The 26,603-nt window shown below is 46.5% G+C and overlaps 7 protein-coding genes across 9 annotated transcripts; 4 read left to right on the forward strand and 3 right to left on the reverse strand.

Moving 5' to 3' along the window:
* Positions 1 to 478: 478 nt before the first annotated feature.
* On the reverse strand, positions 479 to 4,402 carry Rassf (Ras association family member). Its single transcript, XM_002136990.3, has 8 exons — positions 3,843 to 4,402; positions 3,621 to 3,715; positions 3,359 to 3,541; positions 3,108 to 3,296; positions 1,578 to 3,046; positions 1,187 to 1,513; positions 1,007 to 1,111; positions 479 to 941 (listed from the first exon to the last, which is right to left on the reverse strand). The coding sequence occupies exons 1-8, from the start codon at positions 3,880 to 3,882 to the stop codon at positions 881 to 883; spliced, it is 2,469 nt and encodes an 822-aa protein (XP_002137026.2). The 5' UTR covers positions 3,883 to 4,402; the 3' UTR covers positions 479 to 880.
* A 740-nt stretch (positions 4,403 to 5,142) lies between these two features.
* CenB1A (Centaurin beta 1A) lies at positions 5,143 to 10,701 on the forward strand. 2 transcript variants are annotated; one of them, XM_015183238.2, is made up of 10 exons: positions 5,143 to 5,612; positions 6,526 to 6,642; positions 6,717 to 6,810; positions 6,886 to 7,050; positions 7,112 to 7,255; positions 7,660 to 7,955; positions 8,144 to 8,281; positions 8,355 to 8,510; positions 8,572 to 9,735; positions 9,798 to 10,701. In XM_015183238.2, the coding sequence occupies exons 1-10, from the start codon at positions 5,560 to 5,562 to the stop codon at positions 9,982 to 9,984; spliced, it is 2,514 nt and encodes an 837-aa protein (XP_015038724.2). In that variant the 5' UTR covers positions 5,143 to 5,559; the 3' UTR covers positions 9,985 to 10,701. The 2 variants fall into 2 exon arrangements, with proteins under 2 accessions (XP_015038724.2, XP_001357833.2); XM_001357796.5 differs by having other exon boundaries at positions 8,165 to 8,281.
* On the reverse strand, positions 10,391 to 13,009 carry LOC4800587 (zinc finger and SCAN domain-containing protein 12). The gene is made up of 3 exons (XM_001357797.3): positions 11,795 to 13,009; positions 11,603 to 11,736; positions 10,391 to 11,546 (listed from the first exon to the last, which is right to left on the reverse strand). Exons 1-3 carry the CDS (start codon positions 12,843 to 12,845, stop codon positions 10,824 to 10,826), a joined length of 1,908 nt encoding a protein of 635 aa, XP_001357834.2. The 5' UTR covers positions 12,846 to 13,009; the 3' UTR covers positions 10,391 to 10,823.
* A 225-nt stretch (positions 13,010 to 13,234) lies between these two features.
* On the reverse strand, positions 13,235 to 14,724 carry LOC4800588 (uncharacterized). Its single transcript, XM_001357798.3, has 2 exons — positions 13,799 to 14,724; positions 13,235 to 13,739 (listed from the first exon to the last, which is right to left on the reverse strand). The coding sequence occupies exons 1-2, from the start codon at positions 14,547 to 14,549 to the stop codon at positions 13,402 to 13,404; spliced, it is 1,089 nt and encodes a 362-aa protein (XP_001357835.2). The 5' UTR covers positions 14,550 to 14,724; the 3' UTR covers positions 13,235 to 13,401.
* Positions 14,725 to 14,966: 242 nt separating this feature from the next.
* Rpn2 (Regulatory particle non-ATPase 2) lies at positions 14,967 to 18,605 on the forward strand. The gene is made up of 4 exons (XM_002136991.4): positions 14,967 to 15,096; positions 15,185 to 16,164; positions 16,230 to 17,537; positions 17,601 to 18,605. Exons 2-4 carry the CDS (start codon positions 15,219 to 15,221, stop codon positions 18,437 to 18,439), a joined length of 3,093 nt encoding a protein of 1,030 aa, XP_002137027.3. The 5' UTR covers positions 14,967 to 15,096; positions 15,185 to 15,218; the 3' UTR covers positions 18,440 to 18,605.
* Positions 18,606 to 19,582: 977 nt separating this feature from the next.
* On the forward strand, positions 19,583 to 23,379 carry LOC4800590 (probable maleylacetoacetate isomerase 2). 2 transcript variants are annotated; one of them, XM_001357799.4, is made up of 4 exons: positions 19,583 to 20,045; positions 21,772 to 21,949; positions 22,008 to 22,338; positions 22,397 to 23,379. In XM_001357799.4, the coding sequence occupies exons 1-4, from the start codon at positions 19,818 to 19,820 to the stop codon at positions 22,524 to 22,526; spliced, it is 867 nt and encodes a 288-aa protein (XP_001357836.3). In that variant the 5' UTR covers positions 19,583 to 19,817; the 3' UTR covers positions 22,527 to 23,379. The 2 variants fall into 2 exon arrangements, with proteins under 2 accessions (XP_001357836.3, XP_015038757.1); XM_015183271.2 differs by lacking the exon at positions 19,583 to 20,045 and adding an exon at positions 21,225 to 21,325.
* A 678-nt stretch (positions 23,380 to 24,057) lies between these two features.
* On the forward strand, positions 24,058 to 25,099 carry LOC4800591 (probable maleylacetoacetate isomerase 1). Its single transcript, XM_001357800.4, has 3 exons — positions 24,058 to 24,455; positions 24,516 to 24,846; positions 24,911 to 25,099. Exons 1-3 carry the CDS (start codon positions 24,146 to 24,148, stop codon positions 25,038 to 25,040), a joined length of 771 nt encoding a protein of 256 aa, XP_001357837.4. The 5' UTR covers positions 24,058 to 24,145; the 3' UTR covers positions 25,041 to 25,099.
* Positions 25,100 to 26,603: the final 1,504 nt, after the last annotated feature.

A 26,603-nucleotide genomic window follows, 5' to 3' on the forward strand; every position in this document is an offset into this window, starting at 1 on the left:
AGCTCCGCCTCTTTGCACTCTGGGGCTCGTAACTCGACAAAGTTTGCTGCTTTGAGGGGCCGGTGGGGCCTTAAACTCAGAGCCTCACTCTGCTGCTGGGCGACTGGTCACAGTTGCAGCTGCCTCTTCTTGTAAAACTTGACATTTTATTGGATTTCAAAATGATTTTCAATCAACAAGTCCATGTTATGCAATATGTAGTATATATATAGTTATTGTTATTGTTTCGCAAGCATTGCAAGAGGAAATCAAATTGATTTTTACACATTTGTTCAATGGCTTGTTAAAAGGGGGATTTCCTACCAGTCCCTACCAGTGGGGAAGGGGCGGGCTACCTTTGCCTTCTGCCATACACATGTATTCGGCTTAATGGATAAACTTTAAACAATAGACATACATGACACACCGATTGTACGAGTAACGTGACACCAAACGCACACACACATTTTGATTATCATCAACAGAATGAACAAAACTATTCGCATGGTAATGTGGTACATGGATTAATAATTATTTTTTGGTTAGTTACAAGTCTTAAACGCTTTCTAAACAAAATGGAAATGCCTGGATCGTAATTGTTAGTTTCGGCTGGGAAGAAACGACCGTAATTATAGAGATTTCTGCGACCTGCAGCAGCTGCTTTGCTTTTTCGTTGGTTGTTTTTTTTTTGTTTTTTGTTCACTGGGGCGCCTAATGTTGCTAATTCGTAATTTGTTCTAAATGCTACATAAAAATATATATATGGTTTTTTTGTTTGTTTTGTTTTTGTATAAAAAGTGAATACTTTTGGCTTAGCTGCTGGCGACGCCTATTTTTTTGGCCGAATTGATATTTATGGCTATTCAAAAACTTCTGCTACTTTTCGAGATTCCTTTTGCGCTTACAAATGCACTTTTAGAGATTCCATTCGGCTCACAATGCGGCGACGCAGCTCGGCGTATCTACGAAAAGGGAATATCATATTGCATATTTTATATTTTATGATATTTTACAACGTGAAACCCACCTCTCCTTTATTTTGGCCACCTCGCGATCCATTTCCTGTTCGTAACGTTCCAGAATGGCACGGCATTCGGGCAGCGATAGATTCAAAAATTGAGCAACTTCATTACTGAATCGGATCAAAGAGAATTTCTTAGTTACGAATGTATACACATCGTTTGATGGGGGGTCTCTGAAGACCTACCTGATTTCATCAGTTTTACGAGTATCCACCAAAAACAAACGAGCCACATCCTCGTGCGGTCCCAGGGTGACGCGCGTCACCAAGGGATATTCTTCGTCCTTGAGCCGCTTCTGCTCCCCGTTGTCGCGCATTATAAAGAGCGAAAAGTTCTCAGGGGCCATATCCACCTTATACTTTTCGAGCACCAAATTGATGACCTCGGGGGTGGTGACCATCGACGAGACCCACACAGACATCTGAGAGCCATAGGGCGGAGTGAAGAAAGACGTCTCCCGATTGTAATAATGGCCATTAATGGAGCACCGACGTTTCAGTTTGGTACGAGATCTGCGACATTGGAAATGGCTAACATAATTTCACTGTTCAAGATGTGGAGGCTTCTTTGACTTACCGCCGATTGCCACTGCGTCGTTTGATGGCTGCGGCACCAGTGCGCGGCGGTCTCCTCAGAACCACTCCATCCTCGGTTACATGCAAGCCAGACGTGCCAATTGAATCCCCTCCAGCACCTGCTGCCCCATCGCTGGCCGTATAGAGCTCCTCTGTTTGAGTCAGTTCATCACCGGCAGCAGCTCCGCTTGTAATGGACGGAGCATCGGCGCGGCTCGACTCTCCCTCGCTGCCGCAGCCGCCGCCGCCGGCAGCAGCATTCTCTTTGGGATAGCAGTCCATTTGGATTTTAATGAAACGGGAAGGCACATCACTGCGTCTTATGGTGGCCAGACGCTGCGGACGAAGCGTGTTGTCATCGTCGTCATCGCTGTCCGAGTACACAAAGCAACTGGGTCCCGATTTGGATCGATTTATTCCCTTTTCGAAGAGCTGTCGACCCTGCTGATATGGCTTCCTCTGCTCCTTGCTGGGCACCGTTGATGCGGACGCCGATCCGCTCTTTTGCAAGGCGTACTGCCGCTGCGCAGACCGTGGAGAGCCTACGCTGCTGCGCAAGTTCATGGTATCATTAATGAGCGATGGATCAATGTGGGAGCGAAGGGCATGCTCGCAGTTGAAGCTCTTGCTCATCACCGAGTTCTCGCCGTAAAGCTTAAGGGAGTCGTGTATCCGAGAGGGATCTATCGGCTGATTGCGCTTTAGTGTCCCATCGTTTGGTTCCTTGAAGGAGTTCGTTCCATTGACATAGTCTTGATGTACGCTACGTTTGAAGTCCTCAAAATCCATCGGTTTCAAAGTAGCATCGTCAGCGGTCTCGTAGTTGTCCAGCGTCGTGGCAGTGGTGCTCACTGTAGTTGTGTTTTGGGTGGTTGTGTTGGTCGTGAACGAGTCCGTGGCGGTCATAAAGTTGTCTGTTGTGCTGCTGCTGTTGTTGTTGCTGGTGGTGGCCGATGGCGTGGAGCTTGAGTCTGTGGTGGTCGTAGTGCTGTCAGTGGATGTTTTGCTGGGGGAGCTGTCGCTGGAGGATTGCGATGAAGGCAGCTTCACCGGCATCGTTTCATAGATCTTATCCTTGTGATTATGACGTCTTTCAACCTGCAGCAGATCGTCAATATCATCCCAGTCGAGCTTCTCCAGATTGTCCAGTTTGGACGGCAGCGTGCTAGACACACAACTGGTGCTGGCCGTCGCACCCTCCACCAGAGTGCCTGAAGAGTCCGTTGTGGTTGTGTCCTCGTCGTCATTTGAGACCTTTCCATTTGTGACCTCTTTGCTGTTTCCGGTTGTATTGGCAGAGGCATCTTCGGGTGTTGTTGGCAGTTCGGATATTTCGTTCAAGCTGCAAGAGTCGAAGGTCATGCTCTCCGACAGCGACACATCGGTGGAGAGCGCATCTACCTCGCCGGTTGTGGTTGTGGGCGGAGCCAGCGATTCGCTAGCCTCGTTCTCCTTGTCTGAACTGCTGTCCTGTGGGTGTGAAATTCGATTAAACGGGATGATTACTGCTTTAGTATATAGTTGTTCTTACATCCGCTTTGGAGGTTCGACAGGAGTTCCTCTTGCGCACAACAAATGTGCGCTGATCATCGTCTTCCTTGAGGTGGATAACTCCTTGCACTCCCCAATAGACGCGCAGCGCACCCTCCAGTATCAAGCGGTTATTGACCTCGCGGCTACGTATCTCCAGGCTTTTATTGTCGTAGAATTGATTGTAGAGCTGCGAATGAATCATATCTCGGTTAGCGTGCAAGGATTGAGTGAATTCGATTGGGGGCACACCTTCAGCTTCGACTCAAAGTGATCGCGCGGCAGTGTGGGTCCATTCGGTTGCGCGCCAGTTGATTTCTGGGCCCCCTTGATGCCGTAGCTCTTGTGTGACTCAACCCTCGTGCCGTGACCAAAGAGTTGCGGTCCGAACAGGGCGCCATAACAGGGCACATGACAATAAGGCACACCTTTATGCTAAGAAGGGATTCAAAAATGGATGGAGATTCGTTAAGATATTACGACCTGGAATCAATCAACCTGATGCAGTATTTACCTCCGCATGCTGGCCGGGGTTCAGCCGCTTGCCGCACTCCTCGCAGCGCAAACATTCTGGATGCCAATCATAGCCGAGCGACTGTTTACGTTCCGCTGTGATGCGAGGCAACAAAAACGATTATAAATTATTTAAATGTTATTTACAAAAGGCAAGTGTTTTTCTGTGATCGTATGCGTGTGAGTGTTCGTGTGCGTGTGCGGGGGTGTATATGTATATTACCGAAGAAAACGGGTTTGCCGCACTTGTGGCACTTCCACATTCCGGCGCTGCTGCTGTCTCAGCTGTGCCCGGGACGCCACCAATTGGTCAAGGCAGGTCAAAGCTTCCTGGGGACGGGGACTGGGATACTATACTGGATTTGGATCTGTATGGGCGTGTATGTGACGTTTCAGCTTTGTCTCTGGGGATTTTATTCCGCAGTCGTGGGCCGTGTGACGTAAAGATAATACTACAGCCACGAGATTTATGCAAATGAATAAAGTTGAAGCGAACACGAAACGCAAATAGAACGCAAGACAAAGGGTAAACACATGAAGGGAACCGAAGAGATCGAGAATTTGTGCGCTCACTGGGCCATTGGAGTGGCTAAGTGTATGATGTGCATGGTTTTATAAATGAAACTTGCACTCAACACATCCAAACGGCAGGAAATATGAATGTGCAGGGAATATAAATGCTTTTTTCAATGGATAATTGCACCAAAACAGCACCAGAAGCACCAGACTTATTGATAAAATATACCGTCCGACCCCCAGAAATATACCAAAATATACCGTCTCATTTTTAAAATATACCGTAAATATACTGACGAATTCTAGTTTTATTATACACATTTATCGTTTATAATCTTCCGTCGAATATTACAAGCTGTATAGAACATTCAGCCCTGACCACATAATTTTATCCGATTAATGAATCAATTTTCTTCTGGACTGGCTTGTTCTAAATACTTGATTCATTTTCTTTGATTCTTTTTGCCACAATTTTGGTGCCTCAACAACACTATAGCGTCACGTATGATTTAAAAACGAGCTAACCCCACTTAAGCCCCCTCTATTTAAACAGTTCAACTACTTGAGGTAAACGGCAGAAAATATTAACAATTGTAAATTCTTCTTCTAGATTCATGTAGATTGTAGATTCTGTCACCTGAACTGCGCTAAAATGATTAAATTTTCATTATATTCGGTGGAAAATTGAAATACCCTCTTGGCTTATAATAGGTTAATGGTATGGAAAGCATATTGATCAATTTTGCTATTTCGTGGAATATTACTAGCTAGATAGATATCTCAGCCCTGACCACATAATTTTATCCAATTAATGAACCCATTTTCTACGTGACTCGTTTATTTAAAATACTTGCAATGTCGTCACGTCAATGTTGCAGGTATTTGAAAACTTGTTGCTTGTCAACCTCCAAGTTTTAAATTTTGCCTACCGGTTAAAAGAGAGCCTTAACCGATTCAGAGAGCAAAAAAGACAGTGCAGTGCTGGCAGCGCTTCTTTTGTGCCAGCACTAACGCGTTCGAGCATAATTAGTGCCAAATCGACCACAAGTAGAAAGTGAGACGTTTTTTATGTTGTGTTGTGTTGTTGAGTGCGCGCCTGTGAATTTAGTTAATTTACCTCGTTAATCTCTAGACTTGATCAATTCGAGTTATTAAGAACCGGAGTGTACATGTGTGTGTCCGGTTTGAGTACAATGTGAGCGTCCCCCTGAAGTGTGTCTGCCCACAATTAGGTTCTCACGGATCGAAACCGCAACCGAATCGAGAGAGAAGCAGCAGCAACAGGCCAAAATATTTTGCAGCCTAGAGCCTCTATCTCTCTGTCTTAATTAGCAAATAGCCAACAGTGCAAGTGCCACAGCAACAGGCCAGCCAGGCAGCGTGTGTGTTGGGTGCTGAGGAGGTGCCTTCGTGTGTGTTTAATAATGCGCGCCACAATCGAGTTTGAGGAATGCCTAAAGGATTCGCCGAGATTCAGGTGCGTATCAAGGCCATACCAATACCATGTCACGGATCTCGCGTATCTTTGGCTGAGCTGCTTTTGTCGGGCTGTTTCCGCTTTTGGCAGTTGATATTTTTGCATTACTGCGATGCGAGAGAGCAGAGCCTCGGGCCATGTAGCGTGACTGGTTGCTATCAGCACCACCCACCCCCTCATTCTCCTATTCTCTGACTCTGTCTCTCGTTCCCCATCCACGGCTCAAACGCTGGCTGTTTCGGGCTTAATCATCAATCGAACAAACTTTGCACTTGCCCGTCCCGTCACTGCTTTGGAATTTACATTTATCTGCCAATGAAAAACTATTGCATCTCCCCCCGTCATGCCGTCCATCCACTGGTCCCAACAATTTCTATTGTCTCCCCACTAATTGTCGAGATGATAAGATTTCACCAAAATTGACTCTGCTTTCGCTCGTAAACACAAAAAAAGAAACAATCCGAAACAAACCCGATGAGGCGACAAATCGATGCTTTTAGAGAGCAGCAATGGAGATGATTAGCCCCACAAGAGGCGACGCAACAGTTCGGCCTGCCCTGCAGCGCCACTTTAATTGGAGGCGCAAATATCGCTTTAATAAAGCGGCATGGCATAAATTAAAAGTGTCATCGTAAACACAAAACGACACAAAGAGTGAGCGAGCCTCCTACCCCGACGGCCGATGGCTTCTTGGATTAAGCACGCACAGATAATGTTTTGTTCAGAGGCAACTTTAATCGGTACAACAGTACAACAGCAAGAGCAACGTCAGCATCCATCCCCATACTCATACCCATTCCCATTCCCATTCCTACCATCTACAGCATCTGCTGTGCTGTTGTTTACATTTTCAAGATTGTGCTAACGTTTTCAATTTGCTTTTGTTTGTTTGTGTTTGTGTGTGTGTGTCCAGACAATTTGTGTCCAAGGAGGAGAGCGATATTGAGCACTTGGAGCAGCGGCTGGAGAAAATCATCAAGCTTTGCAATGTGGCCGTCGACTCGGGGAAGGAGTATGTCAAGAACCAGAGGTAAATGCGCATATAAATTCCGCCTCATGCATATTCATTGTTATCGATTCGACTTCCACCTGCCATGTCCACAGCGCCTTTGCCATGTCCTTGTGGGATCTGCAGCAGCATTTTTTAGACAACAAAAACGCCCACAATGCGCTGGGAAAGCTGATTCATTGTTTCCAGGTGGGTCCAAGCAGGTTGTCACCGCCAAAAAAAGGCTCCAAAAGCTTAACCATTTTTTGTTTGGATTCCTGGCAGGAAATGAACAAGTTTCATACCACTCTGTTGGATCAGGCCAGTCGCACGGTGCTCAAAAATCTCACTGTATTTGTAAAGGACGACATCAATCAGGTGAAGGACTACAAGGGACACTTTCTCAAGGTCTCCGAGGGCTATGACAATGCATTGATCAAGAACGCACAGGTGTGTTTCAAAACTATATCCTATTTTATAAGCCTATCTGTAAGCCCTCTTTTCTCCGCAGGCCAGTAAAAATCGTCCACAGGAAGTGCAGGAAGCAGCCAATATCCTTGCCGCCTCCAAGTCCTGCTTCCAGCACACCGCCTTGGACTATGTCAACTATATAACGCTGGCGCAGTCTCGCAAGGTCCCATCAATACTGTCCACGGTAAGCAAGAAGTCTTCAAAGAGCGGCCAGTCTAAGAATTACTTATCTTTCATGAATGAAACCCCTTTTCTGCCTCTTCTCTGCTCCGCTCTGCTTCAGTAAATAAGTGCACGGAGCAGGGGTTTTTTGTTATTGGCATGACGTCACAATTATTGTGCGATATATAGATAAGTACATATGTACGGCTTGCTGTTTTCGCCTGTACATTGCATATCTATAGCCATTGATCAACATGTTCGTTGAGTCAGTGGTTGAGTGTCCGCCAGTTGTCTATCGGGAGTGCTTGCTGCCAGATCGACGTGGACTCACTCTGTCTAACCAGCCTTTTCTTTGTATTTGTCACGTTTTCATGCTGATCTTCTTGTATATTTTGCATGTGTTTTTTGCGGTTGTGCCGTCAACAGCTGCTGGATTACTATCAGGCGTGCGTGACCTACTACCATCAGGGCTTTGACTTGTGCAACGATTTCGACGAGTTCTTCAAAAACATCAGCGAGGACCTGAATGCCCTGCGCGGCGATTACCAGCAGCTGGAGAAGGTCATGCAGAATCGGCACATGAGCGTGAATCGCTATTGCGATTCGAACACGAACAGTTCCTCGAACAAAATCGAGGGCTATTTGTTTAAGAAAAAATCAAAGGGCTTCAAGACCTGGTGCAGGCGTTGGTTCTATCTGAGCGACAACCAGTTGGTCTACAGGTGGGTTCTCATGGCTCTCCATTGATCATTTTAAACATCCTCCCATCCCCAACACCAACACCAATCCCAAACCCAATAAACCCCCACCATTTGCTTGCTTAGTTAATCGTCTATTTTTATTTGCAAACTTTTGATTTTTGTGATGTTTTATTGTGTTGTGATGTGATGTGTTGTGCTGAACGCTGAAGTGATTTGGATTCGCATTGCAGAAAACGCAGCAACGAGGACTCGTTTTCGGTCATGGAGGAGGACCTGCGCATCTGCAGTGTGCGGCCGGTGAACGAGGGCGATCGCCGCTTCTGCTTCGAAGTGATTTCGCCAACCAAGTGAGTATTTGAACCGCTGCTGTCATCCAAACTCACAGATAGCAGGTTCTAATCGTATGCCACTCCCATTTAGATCTCACATTCTGCAGGCTGACTCAGCCGATATGCTTTCCCTGTGGATTTCCGCACTGCAGCACAGTATTGGGGCAGCTATTCAGCATGACGCCACGCACAACTCGCGGCCCCAGTCGACGAACATGCCCAATGCACTGCCCGCAAAGCGTAGAATGTAAGTGGAAAACCCATAATAAGGAAATATAATAATAATAATGATTTACAATTCCATGCAGCCACTGGGAGGAGTTTTTAAAGATACCCGGCAATGCACAGTGCTGCGATTGCCGCAGCCAGGATCCTCGCTGGGCCTCCATCAATCTGGGCATTACGCTGTGCATCGAATGCTCTGGTGTCCATCGCAGCCTCGGCGTCCACTACAGCAAGGTCCGCTCCCTGACTCTGGATGCCTGGGAGACGGAGAATGTCAAGGTCATGATGGAGCTCGGCAACGAGGTGGTTAATCGTATATATGAGGCGCGGGTGGGCGATGACTGCGAGCTGAAGCGTCCCACGGAGCAGTGCGAGATTGGAGTGCGCGAGGCTTGGATTAAGGCAAAGTATGTGGAGCGACGGTTCGTGTGCGCCATGCCCAAGCCACAGGAGCTGCTGGCCAGTGAAACAGCCGAGGTGCTGAGCATAGACAGCGGCGGTGTGGCCGACGAAGGTGGCAGCGGTGGTGGGGGCAGCAACGTTTTTGGAAAGCATGCCACGCTGCCGTTGGGCGGAACACGAAAGTGGGCTGTCAAGAAGCTGCGCAGGAGGCGACAGCAGCGTTCTCTGCCAAAAACATTGAGCGACGACCCAAGCATCTATAACACGGCCAAAACGGGCGACGAGCTGGACGAAGATGACGATGACGAGTCCATCAACATTCCATCAATGTCGTTGAGCATCTCGCGCGACGATTTGTTGGTCATTGGCGATGACCTAGGCCTGGACAGATATGAGACGCCCTGCATTCTGGGCAGCGACCAGGAGAGCACCGAAGGCGAGTCCGATCCAGAGCTACCGGAGGAGGTGCCTTTCACACAGCTGGACGCGAATCAGTTGCTCTACAAGGCCTCTGTTGTGCACAATCTTCCGATAATGTGCATGGCCTTTGCCCTGGGCGCCGACAAGACATGGAAGAATCCCCAGGATCGTCAGCGCTCGTTTCTGCATCAGGCCGTCATCTCTGGCTCGGTGATGGCCTGCGAGTATCTGCTGCTGAACGGAGCAGTAATCGATGCGGTCGATGAGCTCGGCTACAGTGCGCTTCACATATCCACGGCCAAGGGGCACATTGCCCAGGTGTATCTGCTATTGAAAAACAAGGCCGCCTACGACCTGGCCTCGAGTGATGGCAAGAAGGCGCTGGACATAGCCGTTGATCAGAAAAACGCCGACATTGTCACACTGTAAGAAGAATACTTTTGCAGAATCGAATCGTTGATGCAATGCTAATTTTCATATTTTACAGTCTTCGGCTGACGCGACTCAACGATGAGATTGGCCTGAACGACGAATACAATGGGGAGGACGAGACGTACAAGGATGTGATGAAGGACTTCTCCAACTTTGCTGCTAGTCAGCCGCGCATGCTGCGTCAGCGCAACGACTCGAACACACTGGAATCCCAGCGCAGCTCTCTGACCAACTCCGACTAGCAGAGAGCAGTTGGGGGTAGTAGCACTACACCGACGCCAACGCGTCTAAAAAGTTGAAAACTTACTCGTTATTATGGATATTGTATGGATTAGTTAGTTAGGGCGCATATTGGATTGTTATTGGCTTTAAAGCGCGCTTTACGCATACCAAACCAACTGTTAAACGGTTTCGATGTCTTCTCAATTGCCACTCAACACACTCAATGCATGTCGTTCTCTGTAGGCAATCTCTCTCGCTTGAAAGGCGCTTCCGATTACACACTTTCATTGCATTTTGCAAACAAGCAAACAAAAAAACATATATCTGATATATAGGTACATTTGGCAAATAGGTTTCTGTTTCCGAAGCATTTCAAGTCCGTTTTTAGCTTAAGCTTTAAGTTATACGTATTTTTAGAGGAAATTATCATTTAAAATACATGTATTTACCTATATCGTATTGTACATCATCTTATGTGGTATTTATTAAACGATATTTTGTATTTGTAACTACATATACTATACGTATAGGTACTATATGTATGTACTATGTCTAGCTAGAAATTATATATTGTATTGTGTGTCGTGTATCTTATATCGTATATCGTGTTAAAGAACTGTTTCAATGTTTGCATGTTTTCGAAAACAATCCAATACATATGTTGATGATATTTGGTGCCAACTGTTGTGAGCATCTCCCTTTAGTTTCAGAATAAAGTTGTAACTTATTCGAAGTAACCTAATTACAAATGGTTATTGCTTTTCCCCCTCTGGCACAGCAAACATTAAGTACAGTATGACATCCTCTGTGTTGTAGCTAAATCTCTAGTGAGAAAATCCCGGCTTTAGGCAGAGGAAGACTAAACAGATTGAAACTCAATCTCGCTCAACTCTGGCTCTGGCTCGGAAGCATAGTCGACACTTTTGTTTTGGATTTTGTGGACCGTCTGCAGATGTCGCTGAACGGCGCTCCGATCGTTGAACTGCCGCCCACATTCCGTGCAGGAGAACATCACGCCTGCATGGGCAACGAGGTGGCGACTGAGGCCGGACACGTGATTGAAGCTCCGATCACAAAGATGGCATTTGTGCGTACGTGAGTTACCCATGTGCACACGCGCAATGTGCTGTTGCAGGTTGGACTTTTGGGCAAAGCAACTCGAGCACTGCGAACACTTGTGACGCTTGGCCCCCGTGTGGATGTCCATGTGGCGCTTGAGGACTTCGCGCTGCGAAAAGGACAGGTCACACGAATCACATTTGTAGGGCTTGAGGCCCGTGTGGATAATCATATGGCGCTTGAGGGAACTGGCGCAGGACAGTTGCAGCTCACAAATGGGGCACTGCAGCGAGCCGCCCTTTCCGTTCTTCAGGTTCTTTATGTGCGCATTGTGGTGTCGCGTCAGTAGTTTCTCCGTGGGGAAGGCCGTTGGACACATTTGACATTGAAATGTCTTGACCGTATCGGTGACTCGACAGGCCTTTGGTTGAGGCTCGCGAGGCGACTGCTTTGACACAAACTCGCTCGATCGCTTCCGTTTGCCGACCTGCCGGCTCTCCCGTTTGGGTGTTTTCTCTTTGGGCTGAAAGGACGCACAGAATGTAATAGGGAACATGCCTCAGCCTTTAATCGACTTACCACAATAATGAGGTTCTGCTCAAAGTTGTAGACCTGCTGCTCCTCAGATATGTCGCCGTCCAAGTTAAATACCACAACATCGCCCATTTCCTCAGACTTCTCACCGCTGAACTGAATCTCCCCGTCGTCCTTAACTGCACGATAACAGGTTATACAGGGATAATCTATATGAGATTCCTTTTTCATACTAACTGTTGTAGGACGTGATGTCGCTGTCCTGTTGAAACTCCGGCGGAGGGGAGTCGTGCTTGGGTTCCACCGTACTGGTCGAATTAATAATGTAAATTTCCCCATCCTCGGTCCTGACCACATCCCCAGCACCGACACCGACCATCTTAATATCTGTAAATTCGTGAGCAGTGACATCTGTTGGAGAGTCTTCCTCTATGTCGATCGGATCCAAGTCGACTTCATCAGCGGCTGAAGTCTCTGGATCGCCGCCCAGCACAAATTCGACCTCCTCCGCTTTCAGGCATTGTGCGGGCGGGTGCTTCGAGGCTGAGCTGAGACGTCGTTTAATTGGATGCTTGGGAAGTATGGCGGGGGGCGAATCTGGAACGGGCTCTGGGGCAAGCTTTACGTCCGGATCCATAGGTTCCCACGAACCAGCTTTCTTTTCGACTAGGAATACTTCTAGTTCGCCCACGAGTTTGGCCAGTTGCTCCCTGCGAATCTCCTCGTTCACTTCGTTGCGAAGTTCCTCCCGCACATCCTGGCGCACCTCGTCGGCCAGCTCCTTGCGAACCTCTGCAGCTACTTCTTGGCGCAACTCGAGGCGCGCGGCCCCCAAACGCTTGACGAACTCCTGCTCCTGATTCTCCTTGAACTTTTCACGCCATTTCTCGGCCTCTGCCTCGCGCACCTTCTCTTGGTTTGCTATGAATGCCACCGACTCCTCGAACTCGAGCTCATCCTCGTCGTAGTCGTCCGACTCCTTTGAAAAGACGCGGCTTTTCTTGCCCAAGCCGAGCAGGCGAATGTGTTTGCGCAATTTTTTCTCTGTTGCCTGGCTGCGTTGGCGGAACAGGAAGGACTTCTCCAGTTGGTAGCGGCACTCGTCGCATATCTTTTTGGGGAATGGATCTGATGGCTTTGGATCCAGTGAGACACAGGCCATCAGACGCATCGCAATGGAGAGCCCCGTGGCATCGTCGCCGAATATGGTGTGGGCATCTAGATGCTCCTTCAGACACAGGCGGCACAAGGTCTTCAAGTCGGGGTAACACAGCTCCGCCTCTGGCATCGCAAACTATCTTTTTCGAATTGTTTTCAAGAACAACAATTCTGATTCCCTCAGAAATATACCAAAATATACGTCAGATAAAATATACGGTCTGACCCTCAGAAATATACTAAAATAGACCGTCTTATTTTTAGAATATACCATAAATATACTGACGAATTTCAAGTTCCATCATGAATATTTCTCGTTTTTAATATTCCGTCGAATAATGCTGGCAAAGCCATTGAGTTCTAGGCCTACTTTTTATTGTATTGTGTCTAAAACAAGGTTTATTCAAAGTAATCCATTGGAATAAATTGCTGGAGAACATTGCACCTATTCTCATTACGTTCCTGCGTCTGCCAGTGCAAATGCCTATTCTGCGTCTATTCCGATATCGATAGCAAACGTACGGTAGTGTAAATAGGCTATTTTATTTTTTTATACGTCCAAAAAAAAGTATGTTTTATATATACGACCGATTATGATAATAGTATGTTGATAACTAGAGCTATGAAAAAAAAAACCATGGTTTCATGGTTATTGGCCATTATTTCTGCTGACACGTCGACAATGTCTAACTATGCCTATCTCCGTGCCTGAGACGACAGCGCACACAATTGGCAGGATCCACGGATGCTGGATCGTAGCGTCGGCTGTGCTTGCGACATAATTTGTCGCGATCCTTTCGATGATGGGAACGAACTTTCTTGTGAGGTGAAGGCTTCACCTGGGTTGTTTTGTTAGCGGTAGATTTAAAAGACAGGAAGGTGTCGGTGTTGAAATCTTCTCGCAAGTTATTCAATTCTAGATCCGTTATGGGTATTTCCACCATGGGTACTGGCACAATTGGCCCAGGAGTTGCGACTGCTTCTGGTGCTGTGGTCGATGGAGTTTTCGGGTTTGAATCATCATCTGAAATTTATGAAATAGTTTTAGCCAACGATGAGAATTGCCATATCAAAAGAACTGACCTAGAAGATCCACAAAGCTCACATTGCCGTCTTCCCTGACCTCATCAGGCTTAACAGGAGCTTCAGCTACGTACAACTCGGAACCTTCAAACGCCATCACCTGGTTCGAGGACGTAATGCTTCTCAGTCTCATATTGTCCGAGTCGGACCAGTAACTCTCGCAGCGTTCGACATTGCCGTAGAGTGTCTCGTTGCGTTTGCGCTCGAAGAATCGCTCCATTTCATGAAAAACATCATCCAGGACGCTGATGCGGCACTTTTTCTTAGCTTCTTCCTCAATTTTCTCCTCCACTTCCTTTCGCAGCTCTTGTTCTATCTCGGCGCGCACTTCCTGCTTGCATTCGCTGAGCAATTGCTTTTTGTAAGAATCGATTTCGGAGCGGATCAGTTGAGCCGTCTGCATGCGCCACTGGGCGCTGCTCTCGGAGCAGGCTGTGGGTGTGCAGCCAGCCACATCGTGCAGCTCAAACTCCTCCTCGGCGGCTACCAAAGTGTCTACCAGCCCGTCTTTCGGGTCCCGGCTCTGCAGGACCTTATTGCGCCGTAGTCTTCTGTCAGCAGCATGGCAGCGTTTGCGAAAAGCATAGTGCTCCTCGACTCGCAAAAGACATTCCGGGCAGATAACTTGGGGCAGGTCATCGTTGGGCTGCACCTCGACAGCAGTGCAAGCTATTATCTTTAGGGCGGTTTGGCCATTGGAAATCAAAAAGTTGGCGTCGCTTGAGAGACACAGACGGCACACATTCAACATTCTTTGCCGGCACGGGACGAAACAAACACAGGACTTAGGAACTCTTAGTTTCTTTGTTTTTGCACGTTTTACAAAATCAAACCCAACAATTAACAATTTTTAAAGTTGGATTCAAAATAAATAGACAAAATAAAAACTGGACTTATCGATAAAATATACCCCCAGAAATATACCGTCTCATTTTCAAAATTGACCGTAAATATACCATCAACTCAAAAGTATATAATATACCGTAAATGGTCACCCTGATTTTGAGCTGCTTTCGATATAAATAATAACGAATTGTATGTATTTTTAATATTTCAAATATCTTATTCAAAAAAATGTGATTTGTGCCAAACTTAACATTGATATACAAATATCAGATATTGGGTTGCTTAAACGACATCATCTTGTCCCAATTCAAGATTATTATTATTATTTTCCAGTATTTTGAAGACGCGTTACCGCTTGTCCAATGCAATACAGAAGTACGGCCACACTGTATGTGAGTGATTTTGCATTTTCGGCATAAAGAAAAATTTATAAAAAAAGGAGTAAATTGTTGGTTAGTACGCAGTAAATTAGCTTAATTACATTATATTTTTAAAGTGTTCGGTGTCTAAATTTGACATATCTCTATTACACATTTGTAGAACAGATATTCAGCTGGAAAAAAAGAAGCACAAAATGAGTCTTACATCCGCCGCGGGGATAATATCCCTACTCGATGAACCGATGCCAGATCTTAAGGTATTTGCCCTGAAGAAGCTGGACAACATTGTGGAGGAGTTTTGGCCGGAAATATCCGAGTCCATAGAGAAAATTGAGATGCTCCATGAAGATAGAGGTTTTCCGGAAAACAAACTGGCTGGCATGGTTGCCTCCAAGGTATTCTATCACTTGGGATCATTCGAGGATGCCCTCACTTATGCGCTGGGCGCTGGAGATCTGTTCGATGTGAATGCGCGAAACGAATACACGGAGACAATCATTGCCAAGTGCATTGATTTCTATATTGCCCAACGCGTCCAGTTCATTGAGAACCCCAAGGAGGCCACCGCTGTAGATGAGCGCCTCGAGGGCATTGTGAATCGCATGATACAGCGCTGCCTGGACGACAACCAGTTCAGGCAGGCTCTGGGCATTGCGCTGGAGACCCGCCGCATGGACATCTTTACGGTGGCCATCATGAAGTCTGACGACGTACGTGGCATGCTGGCCTATGCCTACAATGTGACAATGTCCCTGATACAGAATCGCGGCTTCCGCAATGAAGTACTGCGCTGTTTGGTCGGCCTTTACAAGGACCTGGGCGTGCCCGATTATGTCAACATGTGCCAGTGCTTGATATTCCTCGAGGATCCTCTGGCCGTAGCAGAGATGCTAGACGCTCTGACACGATCCGTTGTGGAGACAAACAATCTGATGGCCTATCAGATTGCATTTGATCTGTACGAGTCGGCCACCCAAGAGTTTCTGGGCAACGTACTGCAGGCTCTCAAGGATACAGCACCGATACCCACAGCCCTGCCTAGCACATTCAAGCCTCAGGGGACTACCTCTGGCGATGCGGCGGCCAAGTCTGACGAAGATAAGGCCAAACCGGACGAAGATATTACGGAAGAAAAAGAACGTAAGTCTTGGACTCTAAAATTTATAGCATATCAGTTGAATAAATTACATTTTTTACGTATCTAGCCGAGCCCAAGGTCGAGCGCACAATCGATTCCTTGAACGAGGTGGAGAAACTGCATCAGAAAAATATTGAGAAGCTGATTTCCATTCTGTCCGGCGAGATCTCGATTGATCTGCAGCTGCAGTTCCTTATTCGCAGCAATCATGCCGATTTACAGGTGCTGCGCGGCACCAAGGAGGCTGTGCGCGTGTCCATCTGCCACACGGCCACAGTCATCGCCAATGCCTTCATGCACAGCGGCACAACCTCAGATCAATTCCTGCGCGACAACTTGGATTGGTTGGCGAGGGCGACCAACTGGGCCAAATTAACGGCCACCGCTTCGCTGGGAGTCATCCATCGGGGACACGAGAAGGATTCGCTGGCGCTGATGCAGAGCTACTTGCCCAAAGAGGCGGGTCCCAGTTCTGGCTACTCTGAGGGCGGCGCCCTCTATGCTCTGGGCCTCATACATGCCAATCACGGAGCCAATATCATTGACTACTTGTTGCAGCAGCTGAAGGATGCCCAGAACGAGAATGTGCGTCACGGCGGCTGCCTGGGCCTCGGTCTGGCTGGTATGGGAACCCACCGACAGGATCTGTACGAGCAGTTGAAGTTTAATTTGTATCAGGATGATGCTGTTACCGGCGAGGCGGCGGGCATTGCCATGGGCATGGTTATGCTGGGCTCCAAGAACGCTCAGGCCATCGAGGATATGGTGTCGTATGCGCAGGAAACGCAGCACGAGAAGATCCTTCGGGGTCTGGCTGTCGGCATATCGCTTACCATGTTCTCCCGCCTTGAGGAGGCCGATCCCCTCGTCACCAGTCTTTCCACCGACAAGGATCCCGTCCTGCGTCGCTCCGGCATGTACACCCTGGCCATGGCATACAACGGAACTGGGAGCAACAAAGCCATACGCAAACTCCTGCACGTGGCCGTCTCCGATGTCAACGATGATGTCCGACGGGCTGCCGTCACCGCCATTGGCTTCATACTGTTCCGGACACCGGAACAGTGCCCTTCGGTGGTCAGCCTGCTGGCCGAGTCCTACAACCCGCACGTACGCTACGGAGCAGCGATGGCCTTGGGCATTGCCTGCGCCGGCACTGGACTTCGCGAAGCCATTGCTTTGCTGGAGCCGATGGTCAAATTTGATCCCGTGAACTTTGTGCGCCAGGGAGCATTGATTGCCTCGGCCATGATCCTGATACAGCACACGGACCAGAGCTGCCCCAAGACCACCTTCTTCCGCCAGCTGTATGCGGAGGTCATTAGCAACAAACACGAGGATGTCATGGCCAAATACGGCGCGATCTTGGCACAAGGTGAGTTCCCCCCTTTTGTGGGATTGTAAAACATTACAAATAATCGCTTTGCCCCATTGCTAGGTATAATTGATGCCGGCGGGCGGAACGCTACGCTCTCGCTGCAATCACGAACCGGACACACCAATCTGCAGGCTGTCGTCGGAATGCTGGCCTTCACTCAGTACTGGTACTGGTTCCCCCTGGCTCACACTCTGTCGCTGGCCTTCACGCCGACGTGTGTGATTGGTCTGAACTCGGACCTGAAGATGCCCAAAATGGAGTTCAAGTCGGCTGCCAAGCCATCGCTGTACGCCTACCCTGCCCCGCTAGAGGAGAAGAAGAGCGAGGAGCGAGAGAAGGTGGCCACGGCAGTGCTCTCGATTGCCGCCAGACAGAAGCGTCGGGAGAATGCCGACAAGAAGGAAGACGACAAAATGGACGTGGATGAGGACAGCAAGGAGGGTGCGACGCCAGCCAAGAAGGATGATGAGAAGGCCGAGCCGGCGGCCAAGTCGGATGAGAAGGCAGCGGAGGAGAAACCCAAGAAGAAGGACGAGAAGGAGAAGGAAAAGAAAAAGGAGGATGAGAAGGAGAAGGACAAAGAGGCGGCCGGCACAAGCGCTGACAAAGAGAAGGACAAGAAAGATGAGAAGAAGGAAAAGAAAGAGCCGGAACCGAACTTCGAAATCCTCCAGAATCCCGCACGCGTCCTGCGTCAACAGTTGAAGGTCCTGAGCGTCATCGACAACCAGACCTACGAGCCCCTCAAGGAGGTCACCATTGGTGGCATCATTGTATTCCAACACAGCGGCAAGGTTGAGGAACAGGAACTCGTCGAACCCGTGGCCGCCTTCGGTCCAATGAACGATGAGGAGAAGGAGCCCGAGCCACCAGAGCCCTTCGAATACATTGAAGACTAAATGGGCATGTTGTTCGTCATTATCTAAGTATATTTGTTCTGAATTTTCAGTTTTGGCAAAAGTGTCACGATATCTACTAAACACAAACAATTGCATACGCCGATTTAACGCTAATCCCTAATTATAATAAAATAAATGGTTCATCTTCTATGATGTAAAGAACGTGCTTTGCTTGGTTTTTGAATCAAAAACATATGGCAGTTATTAGACGAACATTTTGCCGTCCAATGAAGTAAAAAAAACGAGGGGGAACGTTGTGAGTTGCTGCGGAGGCCGCAACTCTACACTTATACCCGATATATAGACAGAAAACGTGTCTGAACATGTCGTCGGGCGCTGCGTAGCCACTGCAACTTAACTTAACTTTTCTCGTATCTTTAATATTGTGGATGCCACAGATTTTCATCCTTTGTGGGGGTCGGAAGGGGGTGGGGCGAAATTTGGAAATATACGTTTAATAGTGACATATTACAGAAGTTTGGATACAAAATGTCGTTGCTCTAGCTCTTATAGTCTTTGAGCACTAGTCGCTCATAGGGACGGAGTGACGGACGGACAGACAGACAGACAGGGTTCAATGGACTCGGCTATTGATGCTGATCATCAATCGGAAACGATTCCTTCTGGACGTAATACACATCCCATTTCATCACAAATCTAATATACCCCTATAATCATTTTGAGTATCGGGTATAAAAAAACCGATGAACAGTTGACGAGAGTCGAGTTCGAAAATTCGAACTTTGTGCGAAGCAACAGCAATACGCGTCAGTGACTATAGGCCAAGCCATGCGAGAGAAGAGCACAACTAATAGAACTGAGCATTTGGCGGGATGGCAGTTTATTCAAATAATTGTATATTTCAAATGTACACATATTTGAGTTGAAATAATGCAGTAACAGTAGCCTTAAATGTGGGAAATGATTGGAATGAGGCGAAAAAGCATCTATAATAAAGTGTAAGTCGCATGAGAGCTTTACGGTCCTGTTATTATGTCAGACCCTTTGATCCCTGCTATTGTGAATGAAAGCTTTTGGCAAAAGCTCTTTCATAACATTCTCCTGTTCCGTTGTGCTCGCTCCCGTACTCCCACCCTTCCTCTTTCGCACACACACAACTCGTGTTTTGTTGCTGGAGTTTATCATAGTCCTCTTTGGGTTTGCGTTTTCTTTTGCTTTCGCTTTCGCACTCGTTTATTTAGTTCAGTGTGTTCCGTCGTTCAGTTGCGTCCTGCGTCCTGGCATATCCTGTCGCTATAGCTGTGTGTGCTGTCGCTTAGCGTTCTCCTCTCGTGGCTGTTGAGTGCATTTCAGCGGCTGCAAACAACAACAGAAGTTTGCCAAAACAAAATTTGCATAATTCCGAAGAATTTAGTGGATGGTGATTAGTGAAACGCGGCCCGATATAGAGAGTCCGATCCGATCCAAGAGCGGAAACAGTAAACTCTTGTCAATTTCGTGGTGGTTTAAGCCGCTTTTGGTGAACCGGCTCGGATCACAGAAACATTTTTACTCGTCCACCTGGTGTGCGTTGGCACTGAACGGCTTCAAAATTAACTACTCAAAGTATCACCACAACGCTATGTCCCTATCGGCCATAGCAAAGGTAAGCACAAATCGGAGTTCCCAGCGTCATTGGATTGGCGCCTTGTTTGGCAGAGAAATCCATTACCCGAATTGTCACTCATACCCCCCATGCGGGCGACATAGGCAATCTCTGGCTTCAGTCGTTACAGGGGGTGGGTGGGGGGCTTGGGTTGGCCCATACCTAGATTTTGTGTTCGGATCGGGCATGCGCAGACTTGCAGAATTTCACAGCTCCCTCGCGTACACACTGCGAAAGTTTCGGCGGATAGGGTTGCCAGGCGGCCAACATGGCCGTGTGCAGGCACAACATGGATTACTTACTGCGAGGACTCGACAACCCAATGGCTAGGCTTTTAACTCAAACTCCGGGCTCCAGGAATGGCGGGCACTCGGCAATCAACCCCTAAAAAGCACACCCTCTCTGCGGACAAGCGCCGGACGGGCAGACCGACAAAGCTGCTCAACGAAACTTCTGAGCCAAATATCCTCTCGTGCTTGTACTGCTGCTGCTTGTGCTTCCTCTTGCTCCCCTTGGTGTCCTTGGCGCGTTTCTGCCGCGGCTGGCTTTCGCCTCGCCTCGCCTCGCCTCGCTTCGGTTCGCATCGTAACGTTCGACGAGGACGAGGACAAGGACCAGGACAACGTCAACTTGATTAAGGTTAATGCCCCTATCCGACCTTGGGGTGCGACATACTTCGGGACTCGGCGGTGCCGGCCTCGGTTCGGGCCCGGCCTACTCTGTGGCTACTGCCACTTCTGCTGGCTGTCTCTCGCGATGTGACTACTGCTGCTGCTGTCCGACGCTTTCGGCTTTACTTTCTCATGGGTTCATTGAACTTTTAGGGAACTTATTATGCTTTCCGTGCACACATACACACACCCATTATTCATGTGTGTGTGAGTGGGTGGGTGGGCGTAGGGTAGGCCGTCGTCGATAGGCCCTGTTGGGTTGATTGGCCAGCAGCAGCCATCCGGCGGCCGCGCTGTATGTATATCATTTTAGGGCTCGTCCTCGTCCGCGGCCATTGCCGCTTTTCACTGTTCTGTTCCGTTCGCAGCACAGCGTGTTCGTCATTCGGAGTTCACTGTTGCTCTGCAGCTGTTGTCGGGTGCTATTTTTGGTGCAAGACGAACTTGACTCTGTGCTGTGCTGTGCCGTGCCGTGCCGCGCCGCTCCGTGCTCTGACTGTGTGCTGTGTGCTCTGTGCTGTACTGTGCTTTTGTTGCCCCATCACATCAGTCTGTCTCTAGCGTTGCTCCTGTCTGCAGCATTTCGCCGCTTACAATACGATGAATCATGTGGGTATACCTATGCGAAAAAAAGAAAAAATGTGTTAAACTGTGCTTACAAATCGATAAGTGTGTTTAATTGAAAGTAGAGTAGATCTCGTTTCCGATTTAACTCCGCAGCCTAATCAATGAGTAAACAAAGGCATAAATAGCGCCGAGTGGCATTTAATGCAAATGATTAAACCAGTTTGACTAGATGGATAATATTGAAAATAGTTGTGCCGTTTGTGCTGTTTGTGCTGTTTGTGCCCCCAACACGTTATCAGTGGCAACCTGTTCTGTTCTTGCCCTGCCCTGGGCTCGCTCTCTGTGTTTAAATTAGAATTTATGTAGATTTCGTAATAGAATTTGTGGGGCTGGGCCGGACAGTCGGCGTCCGGCACAGCAAGCGAAAAGAAGGTTTTTGTGACAAAATGTCTACTAATGCTACCAATGTTTCCTCCTCCGACGCACAGCCAATACTCTACTCGTATTGGCGCAGCTCGTGCTCCTGGCGCGTGCGCATTGCGATGAATCTCAAGGAGATACCCTACGACATCAAGCCGATCAGCCTGATCAAGTCCGGTGGAGAGCAGCACTGCAACGAGTATCGCGAGGTCAATCCCATGGAGCAGGTTCCGGCCCTACAGATCGGTGAGTGCTCTTAAGTCGTGCCAATTTATACTACTTCCGTGTACAACACACCCCCTAGATGGACACACCCTCATCGAATCGGTGGCCATTATGCACTACCTCGAGGAGACGCGTCCCCAGCGACCCCTACTGCCACAGGACGTCCACAAGCGGGCCAAGGTGCGCGAAATCGTGGAGATCATCTGCTCGGGCATCCAGCCGCTGCAGAACTTGATTGTTCTGATACACGTGGGCGAGGAGAAGAAGAAGGAGTGGGCCCAGCATTGGATAACACGTGGTTTCAGGGCGGTGGAGAAGGCCCTCTCCACCTCCGCCGGAAAGTACTGTGTGGGGGATGAGATCTCGATGGCTGACTGCTGCCTCGTACCGCAGGTGTTCAACGCCAGAAGGTGAGACTATCCACTGACCGATTTACAGAGAGGAGATGCCTAACCCGTTTGTACCTAGATTCCATGTGGATTTGCGTCCGTATCCCATTATTCTGCGCATCGATCGCGAGCTGGAGAGCAATCCGGCCTTCCGGGCAGCCCACCCCTCGAATCAACCGGACTGTCCGCCGGAGCTGCCCAATAAATAGAATTTTCCGACGACAACTGCAAAGCGCCGTAAAACGAAAAAGTGAATTGCAGTTCGTGACCGAAACAAAAAAACACACAAGACAAACTCCACACACAGAAATCTGATAAGTGAGCAGGAACATGGACGGGAACGTGGACAGGAACGGAGGACGGACGACGGAGTTGGTGCCGAGGAGCTGGCGAGGATTCCATTAAGCATAAACAGTCGGATGTGATTTAAAAATTTGCTAACAGCATTTGAAATATGCATAAATGCATAAAAATACTATCGATAACATAACGAAATTCCAGCACGAAATTCAAAAACTTCAAAATTCCAAAAAATTCTCAAGAAAGAACGAAGCAAAAACAAGAAAAAACAAAAAAAGAACGAAAGAGTAATAAATTCCATAATTTCCCTTAGTTTGTCAATGTGAACATGATCTAAAAGATGAACTCATATACATATTAAATGTAACTTATTTTTATGCATTTTATTTAGGCTAACAAAAACTTAACAAATTCAAGGAACACTCATGACGAAAAGCAAAATTCAATTCAGGGATCTAAAACGAAAAACCAAAACAAAAAATATGAATACTATCGAGGATACAAAGATATATATACATATACATATACGTATAAGTACTTCATGTCAAAGTTGGGCATACGCTAGACAAAACGTTCACAAAGTACAAAACTTCAGTCAAGAATTAAGTAAACTATACCAACAGACAAAACTATATGTTAAATCGAATAACTCATAAGTAATATACGAGAATCCATCGATCGATCCATCGATCGGTCAGTGTTGGGTCAACTATTTTATGGCTCCAAGTGGTTCCGCAAATGCATAACTAACTAACTAAAGTATTTCTCTCAACTCCACTCAATGCACATAGACGAATGACAAAGCCAACAAATTAGGTGCACAGTATTTTTAATAGAAAGTCGATGTAAGCTATAGGGTGAGAATCTGTTCATAAACCCGTGTACGAGTAGCTGTAAGCCTGCCAATGCCAAGTACTGCTGCATGACGGTACAATGCACGAGCCGAAGGACGAAGGACATTAGTCACATCATACAAATATACATACATACAAAATATATATAAAAACTTATATGAAAAGAGCTGCGCATTTTCGCATACCAAACCAAAAGCAAACCAAATTGAAATCGAACAAAACCAACAAACTAATATTCATAATTTCCGAAATATTGTAACAGTTCCATATACTATTAATAAATAAACTTCAAACTAAACTAAGCTAAAGCTATAAGTTTCTGATTATGTTGTGGCCTCCCAAAAACTGCTGTGGTTGGATCACTGGCATTATAGGGCATCACAAGAACAAGTAAAATGCGATACGCAAAGGTGAAAAAGTAGTAAATGGTCAAAGTTTCTCTCGCTCTTAATTTATAAATAGATTTATTTAAATAATACACAGGTAATTACACGTAAGTCTACACGTAAATACCTGACGATGAAATTGGCTTACAAGAAAATACCAACGACAGTTTCAATCGATCTATCGATATCCGTAATTACCTGAAAGCTCATAATATAAAAAAAAGTAAACAAGAGATAAGAGATCAATTATATCAGCTCTACAAGCAGATAATATACAATACAATTACAATGACAGCGCTGAGATTATTGGCCCCCAAGGGTTGGCAACGTGTTCAGTTCTTTAGGCCACCGCTTAGTGCTAGTATGGCTTCCAGCTCTGTGCCCAAGATGGAGACAACCGTTGCGGACGAACCCCGACCCATACTCTACGCCACTTGGTTAAGCTCCTGCTCCTGGCGTGTTCGCATTGCGTTGACCCTCAAACAGATCCCCTATGATATCCAAGCAACCAGTTTACTCCAGGTCGGCGAACATCATGCCTATACCGACAAGTATCGTGAAGTGAATCCCATGCAGACAGTTCCATCGCTTCAAATCGGTGAGTATTGGCTTTATGATTGTAGTGGGGATGGCCGGCCTAATGTTGAAATGTCTACAGATGGACACTCTTTGTGCGACTCGGTGGCCATTATGCACTACCTGGAGGAGACGCGGCCTAAGATCCCATTGCTGCCACAGGATGTCATGAAACGCGCCAAGGTCCGTGAGATCGTAGAGCTCATTTGCTCGGCCATTCAGCCCCTGCAGAATCGCTTGGTCCTGGAGCATGTGGGCAAGGAGAAAAGCCTCGTGTGGGCACAGCATTGGATAGGTCGCGGATTTCAGGGTCTCGATCGAGTGCTCGCCGGATCCGCTGGCAAGTATTGTGTGGGCGATGAACTATCCATGGCGGATGTATGCCTCGTGCCGCAGGTCTTCAATGCCCGAATGTGAGGAAACACCCAAATCGGTTAGTTTTTCATTTAAGTACTTCCATTGTATTCTGTCTTGCAGGTACAAAGTGGACCTGAGCCCATACCCGAACATCGTTCGCCTGGATCATGAACTACAGAGCCTGCCAGCCTTCAAAAGCAGCCATCCTCATCAACAGCCCGACTGTCCACCGAAATTTGCTGGCAAATAGGAAAAGACTAATAAGAATATCAACATTCTAATCGCATTTATATTCAATATTTAAATAAAAAAAAAGAAGAAAGAGAAACTTCAGTTTAATTTATAATATAATTTTTATTAGTTTCGTCATTTTCATATAATCGTTCTTAAATGTGTAATGTGTATTCCATGTTGTAATTCATTTATGTACCGTCCTAGCTTTTGCAATTTCTATTCTTTCATCCTGGATGCGGATGCGGATCTTTATAATGTTTCTATGTGTGTGTGTGTGTGTCGTATGCACTTATTGGCGTTTCTGGTTGGTTGGGTGTCTGTGTGTGTGTGTGTGTTTTAGTATGTTTCTGCGTGTGTATATATGTATTCAACAAATTTTTACTATAAATACTATTACATACAGATGCGCCAAACGCATGCCATAACATTACCATACCATTACATTCGATATACATGTACTGTACTGTACTGTACTGTATCGGTATCGGTATCTATTATCGGTACCGATGATCGATCATCAGCCTACCTAGAGCTTAGCTTTCCGTTTTATTGCTGGCCAAGACCGTAAAGAGTTCTCTTGCAATCTTCATTATCATTCTTCTTTCACTATCTTTTATGTTTTATTCGGTTTTCGGTTTTTGGATTTTTGTTTATCGAGTATGATCCTTTTTTGGGGGTTATATAGCTATGTATATATATATGTATGTAGAGAGGAGTAACTGTTTTGCATACGTTTTTTATTCGCAATTGTACAAGTTTTTTTCTTACGTTTTGTTTAGTTGCAAAAATTATGTTTTTCGTTTTGTTAAAATTTGAATGAGCTACATTTAAAGAATCTTCTTTTGTTTGGGATACCTTTTGACTTAATTGTTTAAAGATTTCACTATACTATGTTTTATTTCTTTGCGCCATGTGTCTCGCATATGCTTTTGCTTTTGCATTTTTTCAAATCTATATCTCGTTTTTTGTCAAGTTAAATGATATTGAGAAATAAAGAGGTCCTACACTATTTCGTGGTTATGTGTGATCCATTTGATTTGCTTTTCGAATGCTAAACGAATAAATTTATAAAATCCTTGCTTTACTACTTGATCGTTAAAAAACTTCAATTGATTATAAATTGTAAATAGAGCATAACTAAATATCGTTGATTTCATTTTATACTTTTGTATTTTCTTTCTTTAATTTAATTAGGATTTTACCTGATCCGTCATTTCCATTTTCCATTTTGGGTTTCTATTCATTATTTTTCGTTTTTCTTTCGAGTTTATTGGGGCTTGGTTTGGTTTGGTTTGGTTTTGCTAAAATTTTATTTAAATATTTTGCTAATATGTATAAGTAAAACACGTCTCTCTCTCCGCAAATACATTGCATGTTCTCTCGTTCTCATTCTCATTCGGTTTCGTCCACCATCTGATCGAATTCGATTTGCCTACTTTGGGGGAGCCTGCGCCTGAGCCTTCAATTTGTATCGCACCTACGTTAATATTACATTAGCTTCGCCTATATACGTGGGGGTATTGTATATACATTTATATATACTATACTCTATGTTATATTTGTTTAATTTGTTCTCCAC

This window comes from Drosophila pseudoobscura, chromosome 2 (genome assembly GCF_009870125.1).
Source record: "Drosophila pseudoobscura strain MV-25-SWS-2005 chromosome 2, UCI_Dpse_MV25, whole genome shotgun sequence".
In the NCBI taxonomy this organism is placed as follows: domain Eukaryota; kingdom Metazoa; phylum Arthropoda; class Insecta; order Diptera; family Drosophilidae; genus Drosophila; species Drosophila pseudoobscura.